At 41.1% G+C, this 13,090-nt stretch overlaps 1 protein-coding gene across 1 annotated transcript in view; it reads right to left on the reverse strand.

Moving 5' to 3' along the window:
• Positions 1-13,090, reverse strand: part of Greb1l (GREB1 like retinoic acid receptor coactivator) — a 206,056-nt gene that overhangs the window by 72,354 nt on the left and 120,612 nt on the right. The window contains exons 5-7 of the mRNA XM_051202009.1: positions 7,637-7,813; positions 2,546-2,722; positions 241-363 (exon numbers count right to left, since the gene is read on the reverse strand). Coding sequence (XP_051057966.1) covers positions 241-363; positions 2,546-2,722; positions 7,637-7,813 — 477 coding nt within the window. The remainder of the gene's footprint in view (positions 1-240; positions 364-2,545; positions 2,723-7,636; positions 7,814-13,090) is intronic.

Below are 13,090 nucleotides of genomic sequence, written 5' to 3' on the forward strand. Positions count from 1 at the left end.
GCCAACTGTCAGTTCTTGTCTCCGTGCACTACTACGGTGGACTGAGACGTAAACCCTGGTCCTGCAGAGACTATCTTCTCAGTGCTGGGCTCTAAGTATAACAGCAACTCAAATGGCATCTTAATAACACCCAGATAGTATTTTATTTGAAAATGTCTCACTCAAGCCAGCTAAGCAAGCTTAAAGAGGCTGCCTTAAACACACCTGTGGTCCTTGCAGTAACAAGAAGCCATTTCATACCTGTCGGAGTGAAGCCCGCTTTGTATCCGTTAGCTGCTACATTTTCTGGAGCCACAGTTGATGACACTGAGGGAATAGGTTTAGCGGAATGGCAAACAGCAGAGGATTGTCGGCTTCTACATTCTAGAAGGGAGTAAAAACACGATTTGAAAAAGCTAGTTTATATTTTAACTGACCATGGGCACAAGTTTCTGATTCTTGAGTGGCAGCAGCTTTCCTAATTACTGTCTCTAGCAGCCTGTTCAGGCTGGTAAACAGTTCTTCCTAAGCCAGATGTTATGCTTAAGGCAAAGAACAATCACAATTTTATGACCCACAGATCAGTTCCCACATGAAAAGTGCCAATAACCAACACAGTCTTGCTAGTTTTACGGGGAAGACAGAGGTTAAAGTGTCAATATTTATAGAAACGTATTGAGCTTTTGGGATGCCAGGTAACTTCTTGTTCATAATTTATTTAAATGTGCAATAGTAACTTTAATCCTTCTAGTTTGCTTCCAGACTTTTCTACTCTATCTGAACAAATATTCAAACATCAGAGAAATAAAAAAAAACTCTATAGATAAAGATAAAAATTAGAAGCAAATTATTATTATTCTTGGTTCTTATATTTTGGTTGTGAGTCTAGCCTTCAACGGCTGAGCCAACCCTCCAGCCCTATTCTCAGATCCCATTAAAGAAAACTGGTAAGTGGTATTCAAAGCGATTATTGATAATGCAGTGGCTATCTTTACACTAAGTATCTGATATTAATGACTCTAATTACATTGTGTACTGACTCAGTGAACACTGTGATAGTCTCTTGGACTCCATGCTCCAACTAAATTATGCTATTATTAGTCTCAAAAAGTAGCATGTGAAATAGAAATAGAAATGGTTATATGACAGGTTACAAGTTCTAAGAAAAAGTTCCCGTGGGAATGAGACATTTGCAAAGGCTGAGAGCAGTTTTGCTGAAGCATGCTGCACTATGCTATGACCTTCTGAAAAGTGGCTGTGTTCTGGCATAAATTTAACATCAACCTATGCATTTTGTATGAATATATGCATATTGATATTACATGATTTTATACAGGTAAATAGCACAAAGTCAGTTCAAAAATAAAAACTGCTGCATGCAGCTACTTTAAAAAATGGCCGGTGAGGTGACTCAGAGAGCAAAGGTGCTCACCATGAAGCCTGACACACAAGCTCAGTCCCTGAACACACACAGTGAAGACAGACAATAGACTCCCACAGGCTGACCTCTGGCTTTCACATGTGCTGTGGTGGCACACACACACACACACACACACACACACACATCAATCAGTGTACAAATGTTATTTTTCATAACAAAGATGAACTCTCTTAGCACCAAGAAGTTAAGTGTATCTATACAAGCTAAGGTTAAAAAAAGTTAAAAGGCAGAGAGATATTTATCAAGCTTTTAGTCTTTATTGGGGTTTATGGTTATTCAAGAAGGCCTACTAGAGGAAAACTCTTTACCCTCAGCCAGGATAAAGAGCTATGGAGACATTCTTAAGAATTCAGTGGTTGTGAGAAGGAAGCTCTGATGACAGTGGCTTGGAAAATATGCAGCGTCTTTTCCTGGGGTGTTATACAAGGCCGCCTCAAATGTGGCCAAGAGTAATTATGGTGGGGGACTCAGGGACAAATGTGCTATTGCAATTCAGACGTATTATGCTATTCCACAGTCAGGCAAAAGTCTTATGTAGGCAAGAAGGGTAAAGACAATTATTCTATGGAGAATAAATTCTCAGCGTCAGAAGAAACTGCTTTAGGACAGTGGCTACAACCATGGTGATTCCCACCAGGTTCATGAGGGGGCTACTTCCTACAGAGTAGTGGGCTAAACTGTCGCTGATTCCAAAGAAAGGAAACTGCCAACTCACTACCCACTCCCCTAGACACCCAGAAGGCTGGGTTGCTTATTTGGGGTGTGTTTTTGGTAGAAATAGAATAGAAAAATGTAGATTGGTGAGAATTACAAACCAACTGAAATAAAGCAAAGAGCACACTTTACACTCGGAAACGAAAAGACACCAGAAGCGAGTTTCCCAGCCCCAGAGCCACACGCTTTCTCTGCCAGTAACTCTAGAGACTTGCTCTTTCCTATCGCTCAAATGCTTCAGTTAATTCTAACAAGGGACAGTCTCACACAACCTCCCAAAGGGCTTTGCAGTTTTTGAGCAGCCTTTTGAACTTGAGCTATTTATCCATCCCACACCTGTACTCTGAACCCTGCCAGGGTCACCAGCCGCCACCTGGGAGTCTCCTTCCCCTCCCCCCGGAATCCCGTTACCTTTCCAGCAGATGAGCGGCCCCTTTGATAACACACCCTGGGAGGTTCTGACGAGGTAGTACTTCAAGTGCTTCTGCTTCTTTGGCTGGGTGGTGAGCTTCAAGTTAATGTGGTTGGAAAATTCCGTGAAATATCGAAATCCTCTTTCTCCACAACCAATACAGTTTCCAGAAAACCCTGAAATGGGAAAAGCCAACGTTACTAGTGTCCTTGGAAGCTGATACACTACTTCTGAATGTAAAAAGGATAAAAATATTCATAGTCTATGAACCAAGAGTGTCTCAACTTTTAGGAAAAACTTCAGAAGGATGGAAAAACAGCAAGAATAAGATTTTGCTAGAACCCCACACCCCAACTCTCACCCCATCCTTCCTCTTCGATTTTAAATTCTTCAGATACAATTGCAAAGAAATCAATGCTTGTTAATTGGTACTCCGTGTTCAAAAGAATCAGGAAGTTTAACACTGCTTCAATGCTGTTATTTAACAGAAAATTCACAGTCAAATTGTAACAACAGCAGAGACATTTTTATAACATTAGAAGACTGGAACTAAGTTAAGTGTTACTATAACAGGACAATGGCTAAGAAAATGGAGGAAAAAGTATCATGTGGCAGAATTATATAGTAGATACAGACAGGAAAATCGTCTGGGGGGCTGAGGAGTACAGCTCAGTGACAGAATGCACAGCTGTGTGTAAGGCCCTGAGTTCCAGCACTGGGAAAGGAAGGAAAGGAGGGAGGAGGGGGAAGGAAGGGGAGAGGGAGGGAGGGAGGGAGGAGGGAGGAGGAGGAGGGAGAGAGAAAGGGGGGAGGAAGGCAAGGGAGGGAAAATGAAGAGAAAGAACTTTTTGTCCTAAAGCTCTTCAGTCTGTTCCTTTCTTAAGAACATGCTGAGGAGAGAATAATGGGTAAATGTCAGAGAATATCATATACCTAATGAAAACAGCTTTATGAAACTCGTCTCTTTATATAATGAGTAAAGAATAATAAAACTTTAGCTTAAAGTATCACTGTATAATTGTTCATTACTTAAAAAAAACTATTCAATCATTAAATATCTGCTTTGAATCATTCCAAAGTCCTTTTTTGTTCTTTCTCTTTTTTTAAAGAGCCTATGGGTCCTACTATTGGTTCTCTGCATGCTTCAACACAGCAGCTTGTCCCCAGAGACCTACAGCCTATGCGTGAATGTATGACAAATATCTGATCCAATATGGAACAGTTAGAATCTCCCTTGTAGAATTTTATCTAGATGGTACCGGACCCTAGATTTACAAGAGTTTGTAAATTGGAGCCCATATGTGGTTTGTCTTAACTACAGGTGAGCGCTGGTTTTGGAGAGAATAGGCTGAAAGCTGTGACTGGGACACACGTGAGCAGGAGGGACAGGACAGCATGGGCAGAGCTGTGACTGGGACACACGTGAGCAGGAGGGACAGGACAGCATGGCCAGGGCTGTGCCATGCTGAGCTCTGCCAGACACTTCTGTTCCTATGAGAGTTAGGCATGGCTCTATGAACTCCCATTTCCTCTTTTCACCTGAGCTTCTTAGTCTCTCATACCAAATGCCGAGCCAAAGCCCTTGAACCAATAAAATAAAATAAACTCTCAATGGCCTGGTTGGAGCAGACGTGGAAAGAGGAAGTGGAGAAGAGGCTGGGAGGATAAGAAACTATGCATTGCTTTATGGAAAGTCAGCTGTTAGCCCCTTTAACCCACAAAAGAAGGAAAGGCCAGTAAGACAGTGAGTTGCTTCACTCATATCTGATGAGAACGGAACTTACAGACAGACATACAGATGGCCAGGACAGGAGGAGAAGACAAAGGGCCCTGCATCCCGTGGAAAGACCATGTACCTGTCCACAATATCTGAAAACATGACCATTGACAAACTACACCGTTTTCAAACCCCTGGACCAACCTAGAATATATTAACAAGGATAAAGGGGAAAAAAGAAAGGATAAAGGACAAAAAGAATTATTTTACAATATCTCTATTGAGAATACCAGTAATTCAAAGCATGTATAAGCAGGATCCTCAAGTTATTACTGTAACAATCATTTCCTGAACACCTCCCAGTAAATACGGAAGGAAAATGATAAACAAGAGGTGACCACAACCTCTGCTTAATTACATAGAATTAGCAGTTTATTTATGTCATCTTTTTCAAGTACTGAACATTAATATAAACTTTTAAATGACAGGGAAGGATTGTGTTAGAGACTATTTGCACATTTCTCAATTTGTTGAAGCTGTAGGCCAATAACAATAAATAAAAAAAATCAATGAATGTCTAGTTCACTAAGTTCCTACAGTCATCCATCCATCAATCCATCCATCCATCCACCCACCTATCTGTCCATCCACATCCATCCACCCACCCACCCACCCATCCATCCATCCATCCACCCACCCACCCATCCATCCATTTATCCACCCATCCATCCATCCATCCATCCAATCATCTGTCTGGCTGTCCATTCAACCATTCTCCCATTTGGTACATGAATGAAAGGGACCGTCCCTTATAATTTCTCTGACTCCATGTCATAGTTTACCTGATTTTTATTACACAGTAGTCTGAATAAATACTACTGAGCAAAGAAATGAACAAATAAATGCTCAGCCCTTCTTTGTTAATTTACTACAATGAATGACATTTACCATTAGATTTCTGTATTAAATAATTTGCTTAATTTCATTGAAATAAAAAAAATGAATGCTTTTTTTGGAGGGGGTTGGTACTGGGGCACAAATCTAGGGCCTCTCTTACTGAAGTACACCTCCAGTTCTCATTTTGTTGACAAGGTCTCACTATGTAACCCAGGGTGAGCTTGAACTCTTGATCTGCCTGCTTTACCTTCTGTGCTGGGGTGATAGAAATGTGCAACTGTGCTCAGCAGGTATTTTTCGACACTTCTGAAACATGAAAATGACCAATGGATGTTAACCAATACAGGGCTCTGAACTATAGGAAGCAGAGGCAAGGGGACCTCTTGTGAACTCAAGGCATACAGAATGAGTTTAAAGGCAGTCATGCCACACAGAAAGAAAGGCTGTGGGTAGGGAAGAGCCTCTATATAGCATGTTTAGGGTCACTTTCTGACTCGAGATATTGACTAATGTTTTTCAAGTCTTTCTGATATTGTATGGCTGCACAAAACTAAAACAAAAATAAACTCACAATCAATACGGTAGCTTAATTTTTTTGTCCTCTTTCTTTTACTGATATCTAAAGAAATGGTTCCATCTAAAGAAAAGGAATTCTGAGAAGTAACACCTCCAGAAAAACACGGCAGTAAAAGAACAACAAAGCTCATATATCTAGTTTTCTTTTATCACAAAACAAATAAAAAAACAGATAGGTGTGGTGTTGCACACCTTTAATCCAGTACTATGGAGGCAAAGGTAAGTCTTGATGAGTTTGAGACCAGCCTGTTCTCTATAGCGAGCTCCAGGCCATCCAAGTCTACATAGTGAGATGCTGCCTGTCTTAGGGTTACTATTGCTGCAGTGAAACACCATGACCAAAAGCAAGTTACATTTCCACACCATGGTCCATCTCAAACCCTCCAGGGCGGGATCCTGGAGGCAGGAGCTGATGCAGAGTCCCTGGAGGGGAGCTGCTTACTGGCTGGCTCTCCATGGTTTGCTCAGCCTGTTTTCCTATAGAACTCAGAACCACCAGCCTAGGGAAGGCACCACCTACAATGGGCTGGGCCCTCCCATTAATCACTAATTAAGAAAATGCCCTTTCCAATGATCTTATGGAGGCATTTTCTCAATTGAGGGTCTGTCCTTTCAGATGACTCTAGCTTGAGTTGACATAAAACTATCCAGTACCCTGTCTCAAAACAAGACAATAATAAAAACAACCAAAACACCAAACCCACTTTCTTTCCTCCTGGTGTAGTATAGTTATGTTGTGGAAAAGCCAAGGTTCTAAGCCACGCCAGAAAGTAAAATAATTCTGATGTTGTTACATGTTTCATAGCATTTATATATCCCTAGTTATTTTAGGTGAATTGATAAAATGAGAAGTATCTGTTAGTTACCTTTCTTGTTACCATGATAGACTGATGACAGAAATAGCATAAGCTAGGAATGGTTTATTCTGGCTATGGTTCAAGAGATACAGTTCATCGTGACAGGAAGGAGTAGACTGCAGCAGCTCCTGTCTGGAGGTGAGGAGTGTGAGGCACCTGGTTACATTGTAGCAGTCCTGCAGCCAGGCTCCTAAAGGTTACACACTCTCAGGACAGCACTACCCGGTATGAACCAGCGATCAGGCACAAGGGCCTGCTGGTGATAGTTTAATATAACTTTTACTGGGTTCTATGACAATTTCATATATATATATATATATATATATATGTATATGTATATGTATATGTATATATATATATGTATATAGTGTATTTGGGGGGCTGGAGAGATGGCTCAGCGGTTAAGAGCATTGACTGCTCTTCCAGAGGACCTGAGTTCGAGTCCCAGCATCCACATGGCAGCTCATAGCTCCAGTTCCAATGCACATGAAATAAAATAAATTATTAAAAAAAAAATAACATGCATTTTGATTATTAAGCTCCTCTTTAGTCTCCCTCATGTTGAAGACATTTCACATTCAAACTAATCATATCTGTAAGGCATAAGGTAGTATTGAAAATTTGCAAATACTTTACAAAGTGAATAATTCGAAAACAACTGAGAATTGACATCGGGTTTAGACTAGTGGATATACAGAATGACTTTCACTTTATTCAATAAAATTCAAAAAATTTTTACATGGCTAAGGATGAAGTTGAGATCATTACACGTGCTAAACAAATACTCTACACTTAGACCTAAACTATTAAATTTTGATAAATTGCATGCTTTTTAATTGTCTTAAAAATTTTTGCATGTCTAATTTTTAATAATAAAAATGTAAAATATATTTAAGAGAAAAAATATTTGCTGTTTGAAACTAAGCCATTTAAACTCCAACTAAATTCAGTGACATACTTATAAAATTCTCTCATAATTTCCAATAAACATATATTTCAATTCCCTCCTCCTGGAAGAAGTTTTATAGACATTAAACACTCACCTAAAAGTGCATTTTTCCCATGGTCATCTGGTAGAAATCGCTTGTCCACAGCACAAACTAGGATATGTTCAGGAAGATTGGGAGACTTGGCCCCCACCAGGAGGAACCCCGCTGGAATGTCAATTTGTTCCATACACAGTGACACCAAACGCAAATCCTTTCCCGCTTGACAAAACCCTGAAAAACAGCACAATTTTAGGGAAGACAACATCTCCTTATCCCCCATTGGGAAAGTAGAGTTATCTATGGGAATCACTTCTAAGGATTCAAAGCCCATATACCCCAACAAGACTAATCTATCCTCTCCTTTCTGGTTCCATTAAGATGAGAGCTCAAGTTTTTTGGCCCACAAGTAAGGCAATCACAAACATAACATACATCATATACATTTTATGTGCACATTGTAAGGATTTTACATTCTGTGTGTGTGTGTGTGTGTGTGTGTGTGTGTGTGTGTGTGAAGACATGTGAGTGTAAATGTGTGTGTTCAGGAGCCTGCAGAGGCTAGAGATAGTGTCAGCTGTGCTCCTCAGCTGTGCTCCACAATTGAGTGCATCAATCTGGATAGGATGGTGGTGATTAGTTTCAGGGATCTGAATGTCGTCTCTTACTCCCCACCAGTATGGCAGGCCCAGATACTCGCCATCTTTTTTACAGGTGCCGGGGATCTGAACTCAGGCCTTCATACTTGCAGCACACGGCTTTACCAATGACCCACGTCCCTAGCTTATTTCCCAGGCCCCTCCCCCACCCATGGGACCAGCTCACAACCACCTGTAACACCAGCTCCAGGGGTTTGACACCATCTTCTAGCCTCAGGCATATATAACTCCCACACAGATATAGGGAATATACAATTTAAAGTAAAATGAAAACATTTTAAATTATAAAATACTAAGCCAGGAAGCACTTTAAATTACTGAAAGGAGTGTCAAGATTGCTCATCAAAGAGATCACTAATTGACAATAACCCTAGAATACAATTCGCCTAGGAAGTGGCATTCTTGCCCTTAAGTATGACTTGCTTCAAGAATTGGGACGTTAACCACGTTGCTAACCTGCATGGATTAACGATCAGTAAGACGCTTATGACTGGCTATTCACTGAGCTATCTCTGGGAGCTGCCTCTGTCAGGCTGAAGCAGTGAGTTTCGACACATGTGACTCTGTATTGGGTACAGATGGCAATCTCAGTCTGTATCAATTTTACTGCAATGTGGTTAGAACATTATAGTTCTACAACACCTTGAGGCTGGGATTAGAGGGAGGGCTCAGCGGTTGCGAGCACTTGATGCTCATGCAGAGGACCATAGTCTGGTTCCCAGCCCCCATCCAGGTGGCTCACAACTGCCGGTAACTCAGCTCCAGGCATCCGACACTCTAGTCTGGCCTCTGTGGCCTCATGAGCACATATTAACACACATACAAACATCTTAAAAATAAAATAAATCTTAAAGGACCCAAACCTAACCTTAAGGCACCATTGCATTGTTGCTTAATAAGTGGCTTTCATTAATTCAGGGATTCAGAAGGACAGTCTAAGACACTTAGGATTTATATGTGAAATTCATTTTTAATGTGTGTGTGTGTGTGTGTGTGTGTGTGTGTGTGTTATAGAGGCTGCACACGTGCCACAGCAGGCATGTGGGAACTAGAGAACACCATGCAGTTCCTTCTCTCCTGACCATGTTCACATGGATTCTGGGAAACAAACCCATGTCATCAGGGCAGCTGTGCAAGCCGTTGCACCAGAGGCGCCATCTCACTGTCCTAATTTTGTATAAGGGAAATCTAAATAGGCATCATTACCATTTCCTAAAACTTGTTTATTGTAATTCCCAACCTTAAGAACAGTGTATGGCCTTCTTCCAGCATACACAAAGTGAGTAAAACCAGCAAGATAGCTCATAGCTCATAGCTCATAGTTCAAAGCCCATTGTCAGTGTGTATGTAGCCTTTACTATTACTCAATTTCACATTGTTTTCAGCCACATCGATACGCTGTTTAATTCCTATGTGTAATGGGCTGCTGTTTAAAGTTGGGAGGCTCAGGCAATTATAGACAGGTAGTTTTGATAATGCACCCAAATATGCTCATTGGGCATATAAAGTTGAATTTCTTCTCACCCTTACTGACTTAGACACCTCCCCTTCAATAAGGAGCCACCGGCAGCTGATAGCTGCTGGGGGAGGGAGGGTCTTTCTTTTGTGTGTTCTCATTGGTAGGTTTCCCATGCTGCACTGTGGGTTAGCAGAAAAAAAAGACATCAGGTTGGGAGGAGGGAAAGGGAGAGTGGGTATAATTACATCTCATTGTACATATGTATGAAAGTCTCAAGAATAAAGAAATCTGTATTTTTAAAATGATAACATTAGAAATTGGAATGTACTTTAGTACAAGAGTGACCTAACATGTGTAGGCCCTAGTTCAATACACAGACACATACACAAACATTCACACACACATATGTGCACACACAAAACCAGTAAGATTATATAAAATGCATCAAAAAATTAATGTTTGCTTTCTTTTATTTGGAGCTCATTATGTTGCTCTGGCTGGCCTAGAATCAGGTGGGCCTTGAACTCACAGAGATCCACCTGCTTTTGCCTCCCAAGCACTGGAAATTAATGTTACAAAGATAAAATATAAAAATTATGGGAATAAAATTTTACAATCCCTTAATTCCCAAATATAGAAATTCCATAACTTAGACATTAGATGTTGGGGGCTAGGAATATAGTTCAGTGGGAGGGTGTTTGCCTAGTATGCTTGAGGGGTCTGTAGCCAGAACAGGGGTGGGAGGTGAAAAGTAGAGTTTAGACTGTTCTTTAAATGCTGAAAACATTTCAATCCATTTGTCTCTTCTAAAATAAAGTATAATCTTTTAGTTTTGAATTGTCACTGTCTTTTTATACATCCAACTTAAAGTTAAACTACAGCTATGAAATCATAAACTGTAGATGGCTTTTGTATATCATAAATATCAAAGAATATGTTAATATGCCAGTCAGTCCAGAATAAGTGTTTTTTACTTAGTTAAAAATTTTAACATACACCATGTAATGACAGAAGTATTTCAAAATGCTCAAGGAGTTCAGAAGTGCCTTACTAAAAGAGATTTGTGACTTTGGAAGTTGGGGGACACTAAACTACTCTAATCTCTTCAATATGTCAATGAGACAAAGGTTCAGGAAGGTTAACCAAATGTCCCGAGGCCAAATAGCCATAAACCAACCAAGAGGACACTATGACCCAGATCTCTAACTCCAAGTGAGGTGGTCCCTTAACCTCTCCACCTCTTGCTGGCTGTAAAGGAACATGCATAAAATCCTACACCTCTGGGTACTAAGGGAGCAAGACCTTGAATTCAAGACCAGCCTGGGAATTGATCTCACAACCAAATAAAAAAAGGAGAGACCAAAACTAAAATCAACAATGACACCACCACCACCAAAACACAGAAAAAGTGGGCGGGAAGATGGCTCAGTTGTTAAGAGCACTGGCTGCTCTTCCAGAGGACCCCAGCTGTCCACAATGCCAGCTCCTGGGGGAATCTGATGCCTTCTTCTCAACTCTTTAGGTACCAGGCATGGATACACCCACCCACCCACACCCACACACCCACCCACACACACACACACACACACACACACTCACACACACTCACACACTCACTCACCCACACCCCCACACACACTCACTCACCCACACCCACCCACACACACACTCACACACACACTCACACACACACACACTCTCACACACACACTCTCTCTCTCTCTCACACACACACACACACGTAAATAAATAAATAGATCTTAAAAACCAACAACAGAGTGAGTGCTTCTGACTTGTCTACGCTTTCCCCAACTCTGGCACGACACAGGACACCACACTTGCTTGTTTTTCACTGTGTCCCTTTAAGTTCAATTCTGCGGGATATCTGATATAACCACGTCAGCATCTACCCATCTCACGCTCTCTGATGAATCCTTAAGAAGCAAGGTTTGAGCAATGAGCGCCGGCATTCTCCCATCATGCCAGCTAACGAGGAAGCTAAGGATTTTGAGACCAAGAGTTTGTTAGTCTGGAAAGTTTTTACAAACCACAAAATGATCTATGTTTAGAATATAATGTTTCTTTTTTCTTCTCTCCCTCTCCCTCCTTCCCACCTCCCTAGGCCAAAGGTCCATGTCAGCTGTCTTTTTCAACTGCTCTCCACACTGTTCTTTTGAGATAGGGTCTCTCATACAACCCGGAGTTCACTAATTGGCCAGACTGGCTGGCCAGTGATTTTCAGGGTTGCAGAAATGTGTACCTATCTCAGCCTGGCTTTTCACTATAGGTCTGAGAATCTGACTTGGGGCTTCCTTCACTTCACTGAACCATCTCCCCAGGCTGAAGAGTGACACTTCCGATCAGGTGTTTCTCATGGCAAAGGTGGGTTAAGGGGAAACTACTATTTTGTTCCCTGACTGAACACACACAATGTGGAGAGTGCCCATGGAAAGCATGATTTTCTTTAAAATGAAAGAACTCTTATTTCAGGGAGACTTCTGGGGCAAAATGCCAACTATATAATTGATTTAAGTGAAGAAGCATAAACAGTTTTTAGTATGGTAGACGTGGGGCTTTCCATCTGCGGACACGTCAAAGGTGACACTCATTAAGCAGTAAATGGACTCTATAAGTAGCATGCTTTCTAGACTTCTTTTCTTAGAAACACTGGTACCCGAGATGACGAGAAGATAAGCTGTGGAGGAAGGTCTGTGAAATGGGTACAAGGACTAAAGGAAAGAGCTCCCATGTGTAAAGCAGAGACTCTTTAAATGCATTCAGCAGCCTGTGTATAACACACAACAGAAAATCAATATCCACAAGGATGGACATAAGTGATGCAACAAACGAGTAAATGGAGGGGAAGAAATGAATCTCCGTGAGGTAAAACTTCAAATAAACGTGTCTAGCTACTTTGCCCCCAGGATGCGGTGCATAGCTACTGATTGTGTGCATTTCTTCCGCAGCACTGGGAGCAGGGGGAAGACACAATCTCAGGCAACTAAGCTCAGCGCCCAGTCATTCATATGAGGTACTGAGACTGGGCATTCTTGAAATTATGTGATGGATATGATATTCTCCCTCTGTGATCTTCATTCAGACCCATAGTCTCCGAGTCATCAGAAAAACAAAAAGAAACAAAAACAAACAAACAAACCAAAAAACCCTCTTCCATAAAGGGATTTCTTATACGATCCTTGACTAATATTCCTAAAATTACTAGAGCCATCAAAACTAGGGGTAAAAAATCTAAGGCAATGTCAAAGCTAAGAGGAAACCTAATGAGCTAATACAATTAAATCTGGTGTACTATTCCCGATAGGACCCTGGCAAGGTCCTATAAGATAAAAGCAAGGAATCAAAGTAAACCTAGACTTGATTGTTACAGTTAAA

This window comes from Phodopus roborovskii, unplaced genomic scaffold, assembly GCF_943737965.1.
Source record: "Phodopus roborovskii unplaced genomic scaffold, PHOROB, whole genome shotgun sequence".
NCBI lineage: Eukaryota > Metazoa > Chordata > Mammalia > Rodentia > Cricetidae > Phodopus > Phodopus roborovskii.